At 49.6% G+C, this 22691-nt stretch overlaps 2 protein-coding genes across 4 annotated transcripts in view; one reads left to right on the forward strand and one right to left on the reverse strand.

Annotated features, from left to right (window-relative positions):
- Nucleotides 1–5144: 5144 nt before the first annotated feature.
- On the reverse strand, nucleotides 5145–22234 carry MRPL54 (mitochondrial ribosomal protein L54). Its single transcript, XM_073324719.1, has 4 exons — nucleotides 22082–22234; nucleotides 8204–8525; nucleotides 6848–7004; nucleotides 5145–5499 (listed from the first exon to the last, which is right to left on the reverse strand). The coding sequence occupies exons 1-4, from the start codon at nucleotides 22217–22219 to the stop codon at nucleotides 5367–5369; spliced, it is 750 nt and encodes a 249-aa protein (XP_073180820.1). The 5' UTR covers nucleotides 22220–22234; the 3' UTR covers nucleotides 5145–5366.
- Nucleotides 8466–22691, forward strand: part of APBA3 (amyloid beta precursor protein binding family A member 3) — a 29331-nt gene continuing 15105 nt past the window's right edge. For 2 of the 3 annotated variants that reach the window (XM_073324715.1, XM_073324718.1), the window contains exon 1: nucleotides 21988–22133. The gene's annotated coding sequence lies outside the window, so the exon portion shown is untranslated. Of the gene's footprint in view, nucleotides 9472–21987; nucleotides 22134–22691 lie in introns of those variants that run through there. The other variant, XM_073324716.1, reaches the window with a different exon arrangement.

Below are 22691 nucleotides of genomic sequence, written 5' to 3' on the forward strand. Positions count from 1 at the left end.
GTTCTGGTCGTAACCCACTCGAGCAAACTCCACAGGATTTTTGGGCACTGCAGGGATCTTTAGTTTGGGTACGAGGAGCGTTGCTGCAAAGTGAATGGGGAAGCCAAAAAAAAAAAAAAAAACCACCCATGATGGGATTGAGGAAGAGAGAGAGAGAAGCAGCCATCTTAATCATGAAAGTTATTTATTGCCAGGTAATAACCATAGGAGAGCCAAACAAACATGTTTAAGAAGGATGAATTCAAACTGGAACAGGTACAGAGAAGGGCTACTAGGATGAGCCGAGGAATGGAAAACCTGTCTTATGAAAGGAGACTCAAGGAGCTTGGCTTGTTTAGCCTAACCAAACGAAGGCTGAGGGGAGATACGATTGCTCTCTATAAATATATCAGAGGGATAAATACCAGGGAGGGAGAGGAATTATTTAAGCTCAGTACCAATGTGGACACAAGAACAAATGGATATAAACTGGTCATCAGAAAGTTTAGACTTGAAATTAGACAAAGGTTTCTAACCAGCAGAGAACTGAAGTTCTGGAACAGCCTTCCAAGGGGAGCAGTGGGGGCAAAAGACATATCTGGCTTCAAGACTTAGCTTGATAAGTTTATGGAGGGGATGGGATAGCCTAATTTTGGCAATGAATTGATCTTTGACTATTAGCGGTAGATATGCCCAATGGCCTGTGATGGGATGTTAGATTGGGTGGGATCTGAGTTACTACAGAGAATTCTTTCCTGAGTGTCTGGCTGGTGAGTCTTGCCCAAATGCTCAGGGTTTAGCTGATCGCCATATCTGGAGTCGGGAAGGAATTTTCCTCCAGGGCAGATTGGCAAAGGCCCTGGGGGTTTTTCACCTTCCTCTGCAGCTTGGGGCACGGGTCACTTGCTGGAGGATTCTCTGCACCTTGAAGTCTTTAAACCACGATTTGAGGACTTCAGTAGGTTAGGGGTTTGTTACAGGAGTGGGTGGGTGAGATTCAGTGGCCTGCGTTGTGCAGGCGGTCAGACTAGACGATCATAATGGTTCCTTCTGACCTTAAAGTCTATGATTCTAAAACAGTGATAATATTAAATCTAACTTAAATTGGATTATAAAAGTCAGGTTTAGAAAACTATAACTGATCACACAAGCCAGGGTCAGAAGGCTATTCCGAGAGAGAGAGAGAGAGAGAGCTGGATTCTCGCCATTCCGTGAAGCTTGAATCGATTGGGGATCCGAGGTGGTGGTGGTAGCTGAGGGTCCAGAGTGCTGGAGTCAGGCAGAGCCCCCAGCACGATCAGTCAGGAGAAGATGAAGTCCCAATATCCCAATAGAACTGATGCAGATTTTGGATCCAGGCATCAGAGCACTTATTTGAGCATGGGTAGGGGTTTTTATAGGGAAACAACAATGGTTGGAGGGAGAACACTAGATTTGTTTATGTGTAAACTTATGGCTCAAGGGAATATACCAAAGTTGTTTTGTTCAGGCTAGACAATAGGAACTGATCATTCCTGGCTATGGGCAGTGTTCCTTCGAGGGAGCTCACAACGCAATTAGGGAGCTTCAGTATTTTGGATACCAATAAAGGATTTATTACTAGAATTGGTCTGAAACTACAGAGCTGGGAGGGTGCAGGCATTAACACCTGGAGCAGAGATCTCTCATCATGCAGTGCTTCCCTGCTTTTATAGTCCCAGAGTTCCAAGGGGTTCTTGCTTTGGAATCTCTGTTCTCCATTCTGTATGCTAATAGAGATGCCTCCCTGTTCCATCTTTGATGCAAATGAGGCTACGGGAGTTTCTTTAATCCTGTCACCCTTATCCCAGGGGTTTAGGTGTCTCCCACAGCCTTTTCATTGCTTTTTGTACATCTTTCTTCTGATCGGTTTTGGTTCAAGCAGAGGCTGGGCAGCGGGAGGTCTTTAGTGAGTCAGACAGAGGCTGGGTACTGCGCCCTGATTCCCCAAGGACACAGAGCTGCTAGGTAACATCTCCACCTGTGCAGGTACCAGCTGGCTCTGTGCCCTTCCATGCCCCAGGAATCCTGCATGATCCACCGCGGCTGCAGCTTGCCCCAAACCCCGGAGCAAACTCCCTGCGCTTCTGGAGCAGTTTCTAGTGTAACTACATAAACAGCTGATGGGGGGAAGGTGGAGATGCTACTGAGACAGGACTTTTCTGTGCAGAGCTGAAGGGAGGGGTGTGGGGGGACTGGGGGCTGGAAGTGCGGGGCTGGGAAGGATCAAGGTGCTTTGGCAGAGAAGTGGGGGAGGCCTGGATGGGCACAGCCAGGTGGGCTCTGCTCCATGATTGAGGCGTGTGGGTGTGGATCTTGATCTCTTTGTGCCAGGCTTTTGGGAGAAGCAGGAACGGGTCTTGCCTAGCATCCTGCAGCAGATCCTTTCATGTAACCTAGGAGTCCTGGCTGCCAATCCCCCCCGCAACCACTAGACACTGCTCCCTTTTAGAAAACGTGAAGGCAGAATGGGTGAATACGCTTCTCCCTCCCTCCGCGGGGTCAGGTGAGTGGAGGAGCCTCCTTCGACTGCACAGCCTGAGAATGGGGGAGCCAAAGGGGAAGTGAGAGTGTGTGGAGGTGGAGGGTGCTTTGTAAATCCCCGGGGGAGGGGCACACACTACCTTCTGGAGAGCTACGGGGCACATCCCCTCCCTCCCCATTTCTAACCTCTGTGGCATCCTTGAGTCAAACAAGCACCAGCCAGGGGAAGGCTGCAGATTAGGAGCATCCCTCACACTCCCAGCAAGGTGGGCTCAGGGGGATTTACACAAAATCCAATTCTTTTACATTTAAATTAAGTGCATTTTTCTTTTTTAAAACAAACCTACTTAAATGGGAAGTTATTGACAACCTGGGTCAAGGCCCTAAATTTACCCTAATCCTGTACATCAAATCCCATAGAATATGAAGCAGGATGTTTGCTCTTGAAGCTTTACAGGAAGGCAGGCGCCTGATGTATGTATCCAACATAGCTGTGGCCGTCACATTGAATGAAAAACACATTTGGAAATGCTGGGTTTGTGCATTGTTAATTGAATCCCAATTTCCATCCAAAAGCAGCTTGACACAAGGAGAACTAATTAATCATCTAGTAAATAAGAAATGCATTGCTCACTGTTTTCTAATGGTAGAAAATAGGAAAAATTAAGAATCTGAGTAAATGTACGTTTAGATATGTAATTGCTTAAATAAGTATGTACACTTCTAGTGTATCCTCGTGATTAGCAAAAGCCAGTACCAAATTTAGCAAAAAGGCTATTTTAATGGCAAACCAACCTGTTTTAATAGTTACCACCAATGAGAATCAACCTTGCTTTAGAAACATAACTAAAAAGTGCAAATGCAAAACAAGATGCAATTTGATTATTTAAATCAAGGTTTCCTGCTTGCTGATTTAAATCACAGTTCAAATCTGCGGCTGAAATCAATCCTCCATGCCCTGTGCTGTCCTAGGGCCTGGACACAGAGCCATTCCCCTTGGCCCACCTGCTGACGATACTAACCAATTTCATCCATTGCTCCCACTGTTCCTTGAAGGCTCTTTCAGAAATGCTCCAAACCATCACCTAAGCGTACCTCTTGTTGTCAAAAAGGCTAATAGTATGTTAGGGACTGGTAGGGAAGGGATAACAGAAGACAGAAAATATCATAATGCCACAGTATAAATCCATTGTTCGCCCACCCCTTGAATACTGTCCAGTTCTGGTTGCCACCATCTCAAAAAGGACAGAGTGGAACTGGAAAAAGTCCAGAGAAGGGCAACAAAGATGATCCAGGGATGAACGGCTTCCACACGAGGAGAGACTAAGATTACAGCTATTCACCTTAGAAGAGAGACGACTAAGGGTAGAATGATATGAGGTCTATAAAATCATGAATGGCGTGGGAAAAGGGTTAACTGCCTGTTCCCAAAACAAAAGCCGCAATTAAATTAAGCGGCAGCAGGCTGAACACGAGGAAGAGCAAGTACTTTTCACATAATGCACAACTCGTGCGTGGAACTCATTGCCATGGGATGCTGTGATGGCATAACTGGATTCAAAACAAAGCTAGGTAAATTCATGGAGGATGAAGTCCATCGATGGCTATTAGCCAAGATAGTCAGAGACGCAACCCCACGCATGGAGCACCCTAAACCTCTGACGACTGGAAGTAGAAGCTGGGATTGGGGGGATCATTCCACAGTTGCACTGTTCTAAACACTGAAGCTTTGGTACGGGCCACTCTCAGAGACAGGCTACTGGGGAAGACGGACCATTGGTCTGACGCAACGCAGGAGACAGGGGTGAACCCATGGTGGCTCACAGTGGATCAGCAAAGCAGAGCCCTTTCTGGAAGCTGGCTCCTTGAACCCCAAATTCCAGGCTTTCATTACGGGGGGGAAATAATTTTAAAAATGAAGCCTCTAGCCTCACGCTGTGAAATAAAATTAAAAAATCCCAGCACCACATGTAAAGGATGCCTGCCCAACGCGATGTCTACATTTACGGCAGTGTGCTGAGTACAGACACTACACACACAGCGACAGGCCGCAGTGAGAGGCTCTGGCCAGGGGGAGGCAGTGGGACATTACTCTGCTAAAAGCAGCCGTGGGAGGCACTGCTTGGGCTTGTAGACAGCCATGGAGAGGACAAACCTGGGGGCTGAGGTGTGTCCAGCTCTCTACCGTACTCTGCTCACCTAAACCACGTCTCACTGTCTACACTCTTTGTACCCAGCTAGCTGGGCCTGAAGCATCTGCTACTCCACATGCTGCCGTACGCACAGACAGCCTGGGCCGGCCAGCCATGTGCCACTGTCTTTAACGGCTCTGCAAAGCCCCTGGCCATTTTTTTCATAGATTTATAGATTGTAAGGCCAGAAGGGACCTTGTGATCATCTAGCCTGGCCTCCTGTGCCAGCCATCTATCGGTCGGACGGCCGTGTCTCCCCTGATTTATTTCCTGACACCACCTCGCACAGAGTAAAAGTTACCAAGAGCTTTGGGTTGAAAGAACACCGGGTAACACCACTGCTTCTCTGATTCAGCCCTCAAAGGGAGCCAATGACCCAGCGATGCGCCAGATGCCGTGGAGAGGGGGATGCATGAAGATTTGAGCCCTGGGTAACAGGGCTCAAATAACAGGACAGACCCACCAACGCTGTCCAGTTACGGCCAATGATTTATTGTCGTCAGTATTCAAAGTAAAAATAAGAGACTCTGGCCAGGCGGAGCTGCCAGTTGATCCCAGCTCAGGGGCCCGCCCAGCTGGATCTGTTTTCCGTCTCACAGGACACGTCCAAATCCCACCTTGAGCCCCAGTGCAGCATCCTTCCCAGGCCCGGGGGCACAGGAGGTGCAGGGCTGTCACCATACAGGCCCCACCCTAAAACTTCTTGCTCTTGCTCAGTTTGTTGCGGCGCCAGGTATTATGCTTCCGCAGGAGCCTCCAGTACTGGGGCGTCTCAGGGTCCAGCTCCTCCAGTGTCTTGGGGGGGCCGAGGTGCATCTGGAAAAGCCTGGGGACCAATGCACAAGAGAGAGTGAGTTTCTAGGTCAAGCGGGATCCCTTAATCCTGACCCAGGTGATGGGATGCATCAGCCTGCTCAGGTTCCAGCTAGCTCCTGGTCTCATGCGGTCACTTGCCATCGAGCACGCCTCATCATTTAAAGCGCCCTAAGGCTAGCCAGGGTCACCAGAGCTGGGCCCAATTTTTTGCACAAAGCTTTTCTGGTGAAAAATGCAGATTCAGCTACACTGAAAAGTTTCACAAACACGCACCAAATTGCTTTGGTTGGGAGGAATGATCCCATTTCATTTCCACCTTTTCAAAACAAAATGTTCTGATTTTTTTGGTTCCAAGCGAGGTGCATGTCCAGCTTTCCTTTGATTAAATAATAAAAAATGTTGAGAAAGACAAGATCAAACCAAAATGTTTTCTTCCATCTGAAATGAATATTTTTCCTGCTTTTCAGAATTACCAGCAAACCAGAAACTCCCCCTACTTGCTCAGCTCGGCTGGTCAACCCCCGGCAGATGGGGGAGGAAGGACCCCCTGCTCAGGGCCTGATCCCACAAACACGTGGGACTAAGCACTGGCAGGGTCTGGCCCTCGGAGGCCACAGGGCGGGACGCTGCTTGGTTCTGCAGGGGGCCATGGGTGCCGGGATACAGCACAAGCATTGCAGGTGGCTAGAGTCAGACACTGACAAGTGCAGGGGTGCCGGGGGGGAGTATGAAGGGGGGGGGGACACCTTTGTAGAGGGGGTGACAGCTCTGCTTGTTTATTATTTCTATTCTGGTGGCACTTAGGAGCCCCAGTCATGGCCCAGAACCCCACTATACAAAGTGCTGTACATTATTTATTAGGTGTATTATGGTAATACCTAGGAGCCCGAGTCGGGGTCCAAGATCCACAGTGCTAGGGCTGTACATTATTTATTAGATATATTATGGTAGCGCCCAGGTGCCCTCATCGTTACCCAGGACCCCATGGTGCTACAGGGGCTCTACATTATCTATTAGGTGTATTACGGTAGTGCCCAGGAGCCCCGGTCATGACCCAGGCCCCCACTGTGCTAGGGCTGCACAAACCCAACAAAACCCCCGGACCCTGCCCCAGGGAGCTCACAACCCGAGTTATTCAGCAACTTGCTCTCCCCTTTCAGCTGTGGGGCACAATATATCCCATAAACCTGATTTAACCCCATGTTAGAGACTGGCACAGCTAGGTACAAGGTCTCGCAGGGGGTCAGTGATGGAGCCAGCAATGGAGCCCAGCAGTCCTGGCTCCCAGGCCCCTGCTCTAACCACTAGTCTCCATGTGCCTCGAGTGGCTGGGAGAGGGCAGACCAGGCTTCACCCACCAGTCAGGATACTCAGAGTCGTCCTTCAGAGCCACCTCTGGGCCCTGTTTGTAGAAGTTCACTCCCATGGCGTGCGTGGTGAGCAGCACGGGGTCCTTGCACACCTCCGGGCCTTTCAGCTCCTCCTTACTGAAGCCTTTCCCTTTGGCCTTCACCGCTGCAGAGACAAACACAGATGTCAGCAGGGCGCCCGGCCGCCTCGGCACTGGGGGGAGGCACCGGACTATTGCAGGGAGCAGCAATGGTCCTACCAAGTTCCTCCGCCTGCGATTTCCACTTCACAGGGGGCAGAGACCAAACACTCTTGCTACACAAGTGAGCGGCTTTGGAGGCATGTCCACTGACTCGGAAAACCTCAAATGCTCCGCAACTGTACCACTCAACCCTCTCACTTTGACTCCCCATAAGCCCAGCCCCCGGCAACGCAAGGAGCAGAAGCCTGTGAATTTCTGACGTGCCTGTCACCGTGACGTCAAGGCAGCTCTCAGTCCAGTTAGGGTCACATTACCTCCGAGAGTCTAGGCCACTGTGGTGCAAAACAATGAGCCTCTCTTGTTGGGGCAGTCGGAGTGGGCATATTAAACCCCACACCACGCTGATGTCCAAACACACTTGGGAGGACCTCAGCGCAGAGCAAAATGGGCAGCAATCTACGAGGCTCGTAGGATGCCATCACTACAGCACGTGACCCCTCACAATCTGCAGTGTAGTTATTTTCCCAATGCCCTGGAGGTAGGACCCCCCTTTTACAGGTGAGGAACTGAGGCTGGCTGCCTGGCCCAGGGACACACAGGTCGTCTCTGGCTCCCAGGTCTCCCAAATCCATGGCTAGTGCCCCAAGTGCTGGACCAATCCTACCTCCCCTCGCCTCCAATGAGGTTGGTATTATGGATTTGCAACATGGGGAAACTGAGGTACAGAAGGGGAAAGAGAAACTCGCCCAAGAGGCTGCAGAGGTCCGCCAGCAGGAACAGAACCCAAGAGTCCTGACTCCCAGCTTGCACCCGGGGTAGATGTTCCTCCCTCACGGGCAGGGCGAAATCTCGGTGGCAGGGGATTGCTCTGAAACGAAACCCAGCCAAGGCTGTGCCCGGGGGCTGCTGGCGTGAGAGCCGCAGCCTGGACACAGCCACACCATGGAAACAGGGGCCAGCGCCCCCTCTCCAAGCCGGCTGCTCCCAGCAAGCAGCGCTAGGGCTGGGGGGGCCCCAGGGGGCTGTCGGGAGCGGGGCCACCCGACCTAAGCGCGGGGGTCCCGGGGAGGGCAGCAGGGAGCGTCCCAGCTGAGTCCCAGCCACTCAGTGCACCCCAGGCCCCCAGCAGCCAGCGGGGGGGGGGGCCCGGCCCCACACTCACCTGCTTTCTTGGCATAGCCACGAGCCAGCACGCTGCAGAAGGGGCCGGCGGCCGGGCAGCGCCCAGCCGCGAGAGCCCGCACAAGCGCCCGGGCTGCCATGGGCCCGCTCGCTCCAGCTGCACGCGCGGGGCCGCGCGCCGGCCTCCCCCGCCCGGGCACCGCGGGGCGCAGCCCGGGGCCGGCTGGGATTCGCAGTCCGGCAGGGACCGGGGAGCATGCTGGGAGCTGTAGTTCCTTCACTCCCCTCCCCTCGGCGGAGCAGGCGGGAGATGGGGGAAGGCTCTTTGGGTGGCCCGAACTGTATTTCCTGTAAATCTGCTCCTGTGGATTAATAGCAATTTAAATTCGGATTGTGCCCATGGGCAGTGACTAGCGTCTACACTGGGAGTTGAGGTCGAATTTAGCAGCGTTAAATCGATTTAACCCTGCACCCGTCCACACGACGAAGCCCTTTTTTTCGACTTAAAGGGCTCTTAAAATCGATTTCCTTACTCCACCCCCGACAAGGGGATTAGCGCGGAAATCGGCCTTGCCGGGTCGAATCTGGGCTACTGTGGATGCAATTCGATGGTATTGGCCTCCGGGAGCTATCCCAGAGTGCTCCATTGTGACCGCTCTGGACAGCGCTCTCAACTCAGATGCACTGGCCAGGTAGACAGGAAAAGGCCCGTGAATTTCAATTTCCTGTTTGGCCAGCCTGGCGAGCTGCAGGTGACCATGATGGAGCCCCAGAATCGCAAAAGAGCTCCAGCATGGGCCGAACGGGAGGTACGGGATCTGATCGCTGTACGGGGACAGGAGTCCGTGCTATCAGAACTCCGTTCCAAAAGATGAAATGCCAATATATTTGAAAAAATCTCCCAGGACATGAAGGACGGAGGCCATAACAGGGACCCAAAGCAGTGCTGCATGAAACTTAAAGAGCTGAGGCAAGCCTACCGGAAAACCAGAGAGGCAAACGGCCGCTCCGGGTCAGAGCCCAAAACATGCCGCTTCTATGATGAGCTGCATGCCATTTTAGGGGGTTCAGCCACCACTCCCCCAGCCGTGTTGTTTGACTCCTTCAATGGAGATGGAGGCAACACAGAAGCAGGTTTTGGGGACGAGGAAGATGATGATGAGGTTGTAGATAGCTCACAGCAAGCAAGCAGAAAAACTGGTTTTCCTGACAGCCAGGAACTGTTTCTCACCCTGGACCTGGAGCCAGTACCCCCCGAACCCACCTAAGGCTGCCTCCTGGACCCACCAGGCGGAGAAGGGATCTCTAGTGAGTGTACCTTTTAAAATACTATACATGGTTTAAAAGCAAGCAAGTTTAATGATTAATTTGCCCTGGCACTCGCAGCTCTCCTGGATGTACTCCCAAAGCCTTTGCAAAAGGTTTCTGAGGAGGGCAGCCTTATTCTGTCCACCATGGTAGGACACTTTATCACTCCAGGCCAGTAGCACATACTTGGGAATCATTGTAGAACAAAACATTGCAGTGTATGTTTGCTGGCGTTCAAACAACCTTTATCTCTCTGTGTTATCCTCAGGAGAGTGATATCATTCATGGTGACCTGGTTGAAATAGGGTGCTTTTCTTAAGGGGACATTCAGAGGTGCCCATTCCTGCTGGGCTGTTTGCCTGTGGCTGAACAGAAATGTTCCCCACTGTTAGCCACATGGAGGGGCTAGCCACTCGCTGGGGGGAGGCAAAATGTGACCTTGGAAGAAAGCACATGTGCGATGTATGTAATGTTAACAGCAAGGTTTACCAGCAAGGTTTACCGTGAAAGAGTGTACCCATTGTTCTATAAAATGTGTCTTTTTAAATACCACTGTCCCTTTTTTTTTCTCCACCAGCTGCATGTGTTTAAAGGATGACAGGATCTTCTTCCTAGAGGCTAGCGAAGATTAGAAGGCAAAAAAAACCACACTCGCAATGAAATGTTCTCTGAGCTCATGCTGTCCTCCCACACTGACAGAGCACAGACGAATGCGTGGAGGCAGACAATGTCAGAGTGCAGGAGCGGGAGGAGAGGTGGCAGGCTGAGGAGATGTTTCAGAGTAACAGCCGTGTTAGTCTGTATTCGCAAAAAGAAAAGGAGTACTTGTGGCACCTTAGAGACTAACCAATTTATTTGAGCATGAGCTTTCGTGAGCTACAGCTCACTTCATCGGATGCATACCGTGGAAACTGCAGTAGACATTATATACACACAGAGATCATGAAACAATACCTCCTCCCACCCCACTGTCCTGCTGGTAATAGCTTATCTAAAGTGATCATCAAGTTGGGCCATTTCCAGCACAAATCCAGGTTTTCTCACCCTCCATCCCCCCACACACAAACTCACTCTCCTGCTGGTAATAGCCCATCCAAAGTGACAACTATTAGGGGGCTTATTCCTTCACCCACTTACTTCCCTGGTCCTTCTCGCATGAACAGAGAGCAACAATACCCGAAGTCCAAAGGTGCAAACAATTCGATGTTTATTGGGGTGAACTTCCAGCAAGCATGATTCCAGTTTCCTTCCTTAGTATCCTCCTTCCCAGTTCTGACACCACAGAGCCTTACACCTGTGTCCCTGTTCCCATTCCTGCCCTTAGCCAAACATGATTCCAATTTCCTTACTCCCATTCCCTGTTCCCATTTCCCCCTTTAGCAAAACATGATTCCAATTTTCTTACCCCCATTCCCTGCTCCCATTTCCCCCTTTAGCAAAACATGATTCCAATTTTCTTACCCCCATTCCCTGTTCCCATCTCACACACCCACATGCCCACCCCCAGTCACTTCCTCACTGACTACAGATTATATAGTAAAACTTGAGTTCTGCTTAGCTATACCTTAACCAATCATTTTCCTGAAATTTAACTAACCAATCCTAACATATTGTAACATGATTATGTAACCAATTATATCCCACCACCTTAATTAGTTTACACCCAGCAAAATTAATTATACAGTAGACAGGAACAATCACAGAACCAGACAGAGATTATACAGACAAACAATAGCAAAGTGGGAACTATAATGACAAAACAATACAGAAGTGAGGATTTCACATCCCAGCTATTGATAAGTGAGTTCTTGCCAGACAGGATGCTGTCAAACTAAGTTTCCTTTTACATTTTCTAGGCACTTCCCTTTCTCTGGAGGTGATAAGAATACAGGACAGGATTGTATTCCTAACAGCCGAATAGCACCTTATTTCAGTGTGACTAGTTTGGAATGTGAGGATGTGACTGTTTGCTTCCCAGCTTATGGCTGCCTCTGCTGCTTAGCCAAAGGCCTGAGCCTAAGCACAGGGCCACAAACTGTCACAGTAAGAGAAGGCCCTTACGCTGGCAGACAGTGGTTTTGATTCTTTCTTTTATACCTCTAGAACTAGCCAAGCGATAAGAATACACCTAAATTCTTAGAATATAGGCCTTTACAGACAGGCCTGAATATCTATATCCTAACAAAAAGAAAAGGAGGACTTGTGGCACCTTAGAGACTAACCAATTTATTAGAGCATAAGCTTTCGTGAGCTACAGCTCACTTCCTCAGATGCATATCGTGGAAACTGCAGCAGGCTTTATATATACACAGAGAATATGAAACAATACCTATTCCCACCCCACTGTCCTGCTGGTAATAGCTTATCTAAAGTGATTTCCAGCACAAATCCAGGTTTTCTCACCCTCCACCCCCCCACACAAATTCACTCTCCTGCTGGTGATAGCCCATCCAAAGTGACAACTCTTTACACAATGTGCATGACAATCAAGCTGGACTATTTCCTGCATAAATCCAGGTTCTCACATCCCCCCCACCCCCATACACACACAAACTCACTCTCCTGCTGGTAATAGCTCATCCAAACTGACCACTCTTCAAGTTAAAATCCAAGTTAAACCAGAACATCTGGGGGGGGGGGGTAGGAAAAAACAAGAGGAAACAGGCTACCTTGCATAATTCTCTTCACAATGTGTATGATAATCAAGGTGAGCCATTTTCTGCACAAATCCAGGTTCTCTCACCCCCCTCCAAAAACCACACAGAGAGGGCTGAAGCTGAAAGGTGGCAGCAGCGTGATGAGAGCAGGCAGGATTCAATGCTGAGGCTGCTGGAGGATAAAACCAATATGCTCCAGCGTATGGTTGAGCTGCAGGAAAGGCAGCAGGAGCACAGACCGCAGCTACAGCCCCTGTGTAACCAACCGCCCTCCTCCCCAAGTTCCATAGCCTCCACACCCAGACGCCCAAGAACGTGGTGTGGGGAACTCCGGCCACCCAGCCATTCCACCCTAGAGGATTGCCCAAGCAACAGAAGGCTGGCATTCAATAAGTTTTAAAGTTTTAAAGTGCTGTGTGGCCTTGTCCTTCCCTCCTCCACCACCCCTCCTGGTGCTTCTCTCCTCCACCACCCCTCCCGGGCTACCTTGGCAGTTATCCCCCTATTTGTGTGATGAATTAATAAAGAATGCATGAATGTGAAGCAACAATGACTTTATTGCCTCTGCAAACGGTGATCCAAGGGAGGAGGGGAGGGTGGTTAGCTTACAGGGAAGTAGAGTGAACCAAGGGGTGGGGGGGTTTCATCAAGGAGAAACAAACAGAACTTTCACACCGTAGCCTGGCCAGTCATGAAACTGGTTTTCAAAGCTTCTCTGATGTGCACCGTGCCCTCCTGTGCTCTTCTAACCGCCCTGGTGTCTGGCTGCACGTAACCAGTGGCCAGGCGATTTGCCTCAACCTCCCACCCCACCATAAACGTCTCCCCCTTACTCTCATAGATATTGTGGAGCGCATAGCAAGCAGTAATAACAGTGGGAATATTGGTTTCGCTGAGGTCTAACCGAGTCAGTGAACTGCGCCAGCGCGCTTTTAAATGTCCAAATGGACATTCTACCACCATTCTGCACTTGCTCAGCCTGTAGTTGAACAGCTCCTGACTACTGTCCAGGCTGCCTGTGTACGGCTTCATGAGCCATGGCATTAAGGGGTAGGCTGGGTCCCCAAGGATAACTATGGGCATTTCAACATCGCCAACGGTTATTTTCTGGTCTGGGAATAAAGTCCCTTCCTGCAGCTTTTGAAACAGACCAGAGTTCCTGAAGATGCGAGCGTCATGTACCTTTCCCAGCCATCCCACGTTGATGTTGGTGAAACGTCCCTTGTGATCCACCAGAGCTTGCAGCACTATTGAAAAGTACCCCTTGCGGTTTATGTACTCGCCGACTTGCTGCTCCGGTGCCAAGATAGGGGTATGGGTTCCATCTATCACCCCACCACAGTTAGGGAATCCCATTGCAGCAAAGCCATCCACTATGACCTGCACATTTCCCAGGGTCACTACCCTTCATAGCAGATCTTTGATTGCGTTGGCTACTTGCATCACAGCATCCCCCATAGTAGATTTGCCCACTCCAAATTGATTCCCAACTGACCGGTAGCTGTCTGGCATTGCAAGCTTCCACAGGGCTATTGCCACTTGCTTCTCAACTGTGGGGGCTGCTCTCATCTTGGTATTCTTGCGCCTCAGGGCAGGGGAAAGCAAGTCACAAAGTTTCATGAAAGTGCCCTTACGCATGCGAAAGTTTCGCAGCCACTGGGAATCGTCCCAGACCTGCAACACTATGCGGTCCCACCAGTCTGTGCTTGTTTCCCGAGCCTAGAATCGGCATGCCACGGCATGAACCTGCCCCATTAGCACCATGATGCCCACATTGCCAAGGCCCGTGCTTTGAGAGAAGTCTGTGTCCATGTCCTCATCGCTCTCGTCACCGCGCTGATGTCGCCTACTCGCCCGGTTTTGCTTTGCCAGGTTCTGGTGCTGCATATACTGCTGGATAATGTGTGTGGTGTTTAATGTGCTCCTAATTGGCAAAGTGATCTGAGCGGGCTTCATGCTTGCAGTGGTATGGCGTCTGCACAGAAAAAAGGCGTGGAACAATTGTCTGCCGTTGCCCTGATGGAGGGAGGGGCAACTGATGACATGGCTTACAGGGTTGGCTTACAGGGAATTAAAATCAACAAAGGGGGTGGCTTTGCGAGAAACAGAATGGCCCCCTCAAGGATATAACTCAGAACCTCAAGGATAGAACTCAAAACTGGGTTTAGCAGGCCGTTGATTTCACGGATAGAGGGAGGGAGGAGAAAATGAATACAAAACAAATCTGGTCTATTTCTTGTTTTGAGCCACTTCATCTATCTTTGTACATCTTGCTGGCAGTACGACCGCTAGCCATCATCATCTCCTGGGTGCTCGGCAGAAGACGGTGCAGTATGAGTGCTGGCCATCATCTTCTGCTGGCTGCAGATTAAAAGACAGTGCACTGCCGGAGAACTGAATCGCCATGAGACTAAACTTAAAAGGGAAATGACCTGGCTGAGTTACTCTCGTGTTTGCCCAGGTACCCCTGACCTCATTGAGGTCGGTTAAAAGAGCACCCAGGACTACGTCAACGATGGCTACCAGTCATACTGCACCGTCTGCTGCCAAAAGGCAATGAGCTGCTGCTGTGTAGCAATGCAGTACCACGTCTGCCAGCACCCAGGAGACATATGGTGACGGTGAGCTGAGCAGGCTCCACGCTTGCCGTGGTATGGCGTCTGCATGGGTAACCCAGGAAAAAAGGCGCAAAACGATTGTCTGCCGTTGCTTTCACAGAGGGAGGGAGGGAAGGGGGGCCTGACGATATGTACCCAGAACCACCCGCGACAATGTTTTAGCCCCATCAGGCACTGGGATTTCTACCCAGAATTCAAATGGGTGGCAGAGACTGCGGGAACTGTGGGATAGCTACCCACAGTGCAACCCTCTGGAAGTCGACGGTTGCCTCTGTACGGTTGCCTCGGTGGACGCACTCCGCCAACTAAATGCACTTAGAGCATTTGTGTGGGGACACACACAATCAACTGTATAAAAACACTTTCTACAAAACCGACTTCTATAAATTCGACCTAATTTCATAGTGTAGACATACCCTAATGCGCTAGTTCTGGAGGGGAGGGATAGCTCAGTGGTTTGAGCATTGGCCTGCTAAACCCAGGGTTGTGAGTTCAATCCTTGAGGGGGGCCATTTGGGATCTGGGGCAAAAATGGGGATTGGTCCTGCTTTGAGCAGGGGGTTGGACTAGATGACCTGAAGTCCCTTCCAACCCTGGTATTCTATAATTACTGTAATGGTAAGAATCCTTATTAGTCATCACAGATGATTTTCTAAAAAAGCTGCTCTAGGAATTCTTTCAGGGCAGTGTTCTGGCCTGTGTGAGACAGGTCAGGCTAAGATGATCACAACAGTCCCTCCTGGCTGTGGAAGCTATAACAACGGTACAGTAATTATTAAAACAATTAAGGATTTTAGTTCTGCTTTAACTGCAAAATGCAATGCAACTATGGAGTGGCAAGAACACCTTCATTTGTCATTATTACCCCTTGCTATTTATTATGAATATCACTATTATTATACTTAAGTGGGATGTCATAATAATAGCTTACATTAATTAATAATTATTATTTAACTTATTGCATCTAGTGCTGCAAACTCTCAGTGCAGGGGACTGGACTAGATGACTTATCAAGGTCCCTTCTAGTCCTACTCTTCTTTGATTTTATCAGGAGTTTCATGATATTTGGGGTTTTTCTTAAAGCCCCAGCTCCCAGAGTCATGTGATTACATGAGACTCTCAGCTTATGTTAATTGAGAAAAGGATGTTTCTGGCCCTTGTGGTCGCAGGGGAGAGCTTGAAAATGGACCCCTAAAGGTGCAAAAACCAGAAAGCAAATACAGAGAAGCTACAATTTATTATTTTTGAAAATCTCATGATCTTTAAGCCACTCCCACCATTTGTCACTGCTCAGCAATACAAGCACCCAAAGCCTGATCATGCAAACAGTGGCACTTGTGTGTGAATTTACCAGTAAGAATATAGTCCAGTTGAATCAATTGGCCTACTCATGCATCTAAGCACTTGCAGGATTAGAACAAGAGCGCAGAGCAGATTCTAGTTAGGAATAATCCTGGCCCCTTGCCTGCTCCAAATACTTATGCAAGTAAGTTCACACTCCTGAGCAGACTTCTGGAGTAGCATTTCAGTCCTCTAGAGACTAAACTGTAGCATGGTGCAGGCAGAAAATGGGAGAGGCCATGTTGCCACCAAAGCCTGAGGTCCATGTGGTGGCAGGAAATTGTTTAGGTGAGATGTGCACAGATGATCCCAGCAGGCGAACCATGCCCCATGCTGCAGAGGAAGGTGAAAAAACGCAAGGTCTCTCCCAGTCTCCCAATTCCTAAATGGTGCTATGGGAGTAATATAAATAACCATTCATAATAAATCCCTTCATTGAGTCAGAGAGTCCAAGGCCAGAAGGGACCATTGTGATCATCTAGTCTGACCCCCTTAGAACACAGGCCAGAGAATGTCCCCAAATGAATTCCTAGAGCAGAGCTTTCAGGAAAACATCCAGTCGTGATCTGGCCTCCTAGGCAGACCTCTGCACCCATAAGGAACCCCACTGAGGTCAACTCCGCACAGACACAAGGACCCATCTGCACTGGTCAGGTTGCAGGACTTTACTAGTGCAATTAACTCAGTCGTGCTATTTGGCCCCATAATGCAAGGTACTAGCTTAAGAGCCAAACCTGCAATGCATCTTCATGAGATTTAGGGCCCCAGTGGCACCGTTTCAGATTTGCGGTGGGGGAGGGGCAATATTAACCATAATTCCAGGAGTTACTTAGGCACCTATAAACTCTAGGTTTCAGAGTAACAGCCGTGTTAGTCTGTCTTTGCAAGGTAGCCTATTTCCCCTTGCTTTTTCCTACCCCCCCCCCCCAGACGTTCTGGTTAAACTTGGATTTAAACTTGGAGAGTGGTCAGTTTGGATGAGCTATTGCCAGCAGGAGAGTGAGTTTGTGTGTGTGTGTCCCTGGGAAAGGGGGCGGGAGTGAGAAAGCCTGGATTTGTGCTGGAAATGGCCCACCTTGATTACCATGCACATTGTAGGGAGAGTGGTCACTTTGGATGAGCTATTACCAGCAGGAGAGTGAGTTTGTGTGTGTATGGGGGTGGGGGGGGTGAGAAAACCTGGATTTATGCTGGAAATGGCCCACCTTGATTATCATGCACATTGTAGGGAGAGTGGTCACTTTGGATAAGCTATTACCAGCAGGAGACTGAGTTTATGTGTGTGGTTTTTGGAGGGGGGTGAGGGGGTGAGAGAACCTGGATTTGTGCAGGAAATGGCCCACCTTGATTATCATACACATTGTGAAGAGAGTGGTCACTTTGGATGGGCTATTACCAGCAGGAGAGTGAGTTGGGGGGGGGGCGCGGAGGGTGAGAAAACCTGGATTTGTGCTGGAAATGGCCCAACTTGATGATCACTTTAGATAAGCTATTACCAGCAGGACAGTGGGGTGGGAGGGGGTATTGTTTCATGGTCTCTGTGTGTATATAATGTCTACTGCAGTTTCCACAGTATGCATCCGATGAAGTGAGCTGTAGCTCACGAAAGCTCATGCTCAAATAAATTGGTTAGTCTCTAAGGTGCCACAAGTCCTCCTTTTCTTTTTATAAACTCTAGGTTTTTTGCAGATAACTTAGAAATTATCTGACAGGAGCACTGTATCTAATTCCTATATAAAGAAAGAAAAAATATATACAAACACCAGTTAAAGTCATATTTTAAGTTTATATGTAAATTTAGAACAATCAGGAGATAATACACCAAGTTATTCCCAATTCCAAATCTTGAGGTATCATAAGAACATAAGAGCAGCCATAGTGGGCCAGAGCAAAGGTCCATCTAGCCCAGTATCCTGTCCTTCAGAGAGAATGAACAGAACAAGCAATCATCGGGTGATCCATCCCCTGTCCTCCACTGCCAGCTTCTGGCAAACAGAGGCTAAGGACACTGTCGCACTCAGAGCATGGGGCTGCATCCCTTCCCATCCTGGCTAATTGCTATTGATGGACCTATCCTCCAGGAACTTATCTAGTTCTTTTTTTAACCCTATTATAATTTCGGCCTTCACAACATCCCCTGGAAATGAGTTCCACAAATTGACTGTGCGTTATGTGAAAAAGTACTTCCTTTTGTTTTAAATCTGCTGCGTTATTAATTTCATTGGGTGACCCCTGGTTCTTCTGTTATGAGAAGGGGTAAATAACACTTCCCTATTCACTTTCTCCACCCCAGTCAAGTTTTTATAGGCCTCTCTCAGATCCCCCCTTAGTCGTCTCTTTTCCAAGCTGAAAAGTCCCAGTCTTTTTAATTTCGCCTCATACAGAAGCTGTTCCATCCCCCTAATCCAGTGGTTCTCAAACTGTGGGTCAGCACCTCAATGTGAGTCACGATCCCATTTTAATGGGGTTGCCAGGGCTGGCGTTAGACTTGCTAGGGCCCGAGGCTGAAGCTCGAGCCCGACAGCTTCAGCCCTGAGTGTCAGGGCTTAGGTTACAGGCCCCCCGCCTTGGGCTGAAGCCCTTGGGCTTTGGCCTTCCCGCCTGGGGCAGTGGGCCTTGGGTGGGCTCAGACTCTGGCCCCCCTCCTGGGGTCGTATAGTAATTTTTGTTGTCATAAGGGGGTTGCGATGCAATGAAGTTTGAGAACCCGTGCTTAATCATTTTTGTTGCCCTTTTCTGTACCTTTTTCAATTCCAATATATCTTTTTTGAGATGGGGTAACCAGATCTGCATGCAGAATTCAATATGTGGGCATACCATGGATTTGTATAGAGGCAACATGATATGTTCTGTCTTATTATCTGTCCCCTTCCTAATGGTTCCTAACATTCTGTTGACTTGTTTGACTGCAGCTGCACATTGAGTGGATGTTTTCAGAGAACTCTCCACGATGACTCCCAGATCTTTTTCTTGAGTGGTAACAGCTAATTTAGACCCCATCATTTGTATAGCTGGGATTTTGTTTTCCAATGTGCATTACTTTGCATTTACTTTCCTATGTCAGTTTTGGAGCCTTAGTACAAGAATTAATAACTTTAATTGGTAAATAAAATGAATACAGAATATTTACTAAATACAATTGTCCTTATAACCTCACACCAATCACCCTCAAACACCCACGCACTTTTTAATTTTAATTTATATTATCGTCTGGAAAAATATAAGCAAGAAAATACATGCACTCTTACTTTGTATATCTCATTTCTCATTAAAAAGTTATGAAGTCTAAAGTAGTTGAGTTTCCTCTCAAACATTCTTCTAAAACATGGAATAACTAACAAATTAGAAAACAAATTTGTTTTGGCACTAGCTTAAAAAAAAAGAAAGACAAAAAGCTTTTAAAGTGATAATTGGAAAGAAAATATTACAACAGATTTGCCAACATAGGTTTCCTATCAGCTCTGACACACCTGAAGGTAGATAAAAGTTATCACCTTTTTCTAATGGAAAAGTGTTTTCTTTTCCTGTTAAGATAGCCAGTAATTAGAAAGAAAGTCTTAACCATTGTAATCTGTTTATACAATGCATTTACAAATGACTGATCTAAAAGCCTGTTTTAGCTTCTGGAAACTGTTCAGTTCCATAATGTAATACAGGAATCCTGAGTATGTATCTACAGTGACGCAGCTGGATGATTATTAACCGTGTCTTAAAATATAAAGTGACACTATATGTCTTAAATTTTATGTAGAAAATTTGCCCTCTAAACAATGTCATTTTCAAGGGCTTACTCAAATATTAAGGAAGTTAATAAAGAAACCTGTTCCAAGGTATTAGCCAGGATGGGCAGGGATGGTGTCCCTAGCCTCTGTTTGCCAGAAGTTGGGAATGGGCAACAGGATGGATCACTTGATGATTACCGGTTCTGTTCATTCCCTCTGTGACACCTGGCACTGGCCACTGTCGGAAGACAGGATAGATGAACCTTTGGTCTGACCCAGTATGGCCGTTCTTATGTTCTAAGGCTGTAACAGCCTTGTAGGATTAAGAAAGAGCCCTCCAGGAACTGTAGAAAGTCTCAAGAGTCCATAGAATCATAGAACTGGAAGGGACCTTGAGAGGTCATCTAGTCCAGTCCCCTGCATTCGGGACAGGACTAATTATCTAGACCATTCCTGACAACTGTTTGTCTAATCTGCTTTTAAAAATCTCCAATGATGGAGATTCCATAACTCCTTAGGCAATTTATTCCAGTGCTTAACCACCCTGACAGTTAGGAAGTTTTTCCTAATGTCCAACCTAAACCTCCCTTGCTGCAATTTAAGCCCATTGCTTCTTGTCCTATCCTCAGAGGTTAAGAAGAACAATTTTTTTTCTTCCTCCTTGTAACAACCTTTTACATACTTGAAAACTGTTATCATGTCCCCTCTCAGTCTTCTCTTCTCCAGACTAAACAAACCCAATTTTTCCAATCTTCCCTCATAGGTCATGTTTTCTAGACCTTGAATCATTTTTGTTGCTCTTCTCTGGACTTTCTCCAATTTGTCCACATCCTTCCTGAAATGTGGTGCCCAGAACTGGACACAATACTCCAGTTGAGGCCTAATCAGCGGGGAGCAGAGCAGAAGAATTATTTCTTGTGTCTTGCTTACAATACTCCTGCTAATACATCCCAGAATGATGTTTGCTTTTTTTGCAACAGCGTTACACTGTTGACTCATATTTGGCTTGTAGTCCACTTTGACCCCCAGATCCCTTTCCACAGTACTCCTTCCTAGGCAGTCATTCCCCGTAGACTAATTTAAGAAAGAAAACGTGTTTTATTTTCTGATTGAGAATCAGAGCTATGTACAATCACTTCCTCTGATTTCCATCAGGAGCAACTGAAATGTCTAAAGACAGCACTGAGTGTGACACGGAAAATAAAACTGATCAGCTTTGTGGGAGAGACTTAAGGAGATCAGCACTCACCAGGTCTCAGCCAAGGCTCGGCAGAAACTGCTCTCTCCTGGCTTTCATCCTACCAGCTGGGTGACGGGGAGCTACCTACCCACATGGAGGGCTTTGAGTGTCCCCCTGGTCCAGGAGCTGCTAGCGCGGCTGCTGGCTGTGGGCTGGCAGGGGGGTGCTAATGGGGGTGCTCTCAGTTGCCCAGCCGGAGGGGGCATTGGAAACCTCACTAGACCAGCTCTGCGCAGCGGTGGGGAAGGACAGAACCATGTAGACAGCTCTCCAGTGCGCGGAGCCGGCGGCCCACACCGCCAGGGAATGTACATTTCCCACCACCCAGAGCCGGGGGGGCAGCCCTGTCAGCCAACAGCGCTTCCAGGGCCCCGGCTGAGGGCTGGGGGTTCCTCCGCAGAGCACGGAGCCGCAGCTCGCTTTCCTGTTTGCACCCTGCTGTGGTGGGAAACTGGGGGGCAGGGGACACGCCCCCCCCCCCCACCTGAGCCCTGTAGGCACAGTTAGGACCCTGCTCGCAGCTTTGCAGGAATGGGGTCGAAGGGCGAAGATCGTCTCTCGCTGGTTTCCCTTGTTCCTCCGGATCGACACCGCCAGGGTGACCAGGCGGCAAGTGTAAACCATCGGGGCAGGCGGTGGGGGGCTGTAGGCGCCCAAATAAGACGAAGCACCAGGTATGGGGGCTGTCCCCATAGAACGGGACACCTGGGCTCCCTCGGCACCGCCAGCGGCTCTGCAGCGCCCGGCCCCCGACACCGCGGGGAGGGGCCTAGGAACTGCGCCTCCGAACTACATCCCCCAGCAGCGCCCCGCGTGCTCGGCGCTGCGCGGCCCGGCCCAGAACTCCATCCCCCAGCAGCCTGCGGGGCCCGCGCATGCTCGGTGGAGGGGACGAGCCCCAGGCGGCTGGAAGCGGGAGGGAGGGGCTCGGGGGGGGGGGGAGCGAAGTTTCGCTCCGCAGCCACATCAAGGGCAGCTGCCGGCAGGAGGGGGGCGCCGGGGGCGGCTGCGGCGCGGCAAGAGTTAACTGACCCCGGGTTCCTGCGCCGCTGCGTCTCCCGGAGTTGCTGAAACTTTCGTGGAAGTAAGTTCGCGCCGCCGGGCCGGCGTGTGGCCAGTGCTCCCCTGGCCCCGTCCTGGGGCCAGCATTGCCCGGCCGATCCGGGGCATCCCCTTCCTGGCCTTCAGCCCCGGAAAGGGGGGAGTCAAAGCAGGAGCTCCGTGGAAATAAGTTGGCTGCATCCGTGGAAGGGCTTGGCCCGGAACGAGGGGATCCGGTCTGCGCCTTACATGGGGACTGCTGGGAGATCGCAGAACACCAGGGCTGGAGGGGACCCCAGGAGGCCATCTAGTCCCACCCCCTGCTCCAAGCAGGGCCAGTCCCCAGTGTTTGCCCCCAGATCCCTAAACGGCCGCCTGGAGGATTGAACTCACAACCCTGGGTTTAGCAGGCCAATGCTCACACCACTGAGCTGTCCCTCCCCAGCGAGATGTGGCTCGCTAGTCATGATGCTCCAGGCATCGTCAAAAAGTGGGCAACTTACTAGCCACAGGAGTTAGTTGCCCACCTTTTATCACCTTAGCGACTCAGATCCTGCAGTCGGCCCCCCCTGTCCCAGTGGAGCTGCAATGAAGTCGGTGC

Source organism: Lepidochelys kempii, chromosome 25 (genome assembly GCF_965140265.1).
Source record: "Lepidochelys kempii isolate rLepKem1 chromosome 25, rLepKem1.hap2, whole genome shotgun sequence".
NCBI classification, from domain to species: domain Eukaryota; kingdom Metazoa; phylum Chordata; order Testudines; family Cheloniidae; genus Lepidochelys; species Lepidochelys kempii.

What these genes read in the sequence shown, in the direction of transcription:
- MRPL54 (XM_073324719.1), bottom strand. Translation starts at nt 22,219, where the DNA reads ATGCCCCGGATCGGCCGGGCAATGCTGGCCCCAGGACGGGGCCAGGGG. An exon ending in CAGCGGCGCAGGAACCCGGG is followed by an intron (nt 8,526 to 22,081) that starts GTCAGTTAACTC and finishes ATTAATCCACAG; the next exon opens with GAGCAGATTTACAGGAAATA. An exon ending in GACTCTGAGTATCCTGACTG is followed by an intron (nt 5,500 to 6,847) that starts GTGGGTGAAGCC and finishes ATTGGTCCCCAG; the next exon opens with GCTTTTCCAGATGCACCTCG.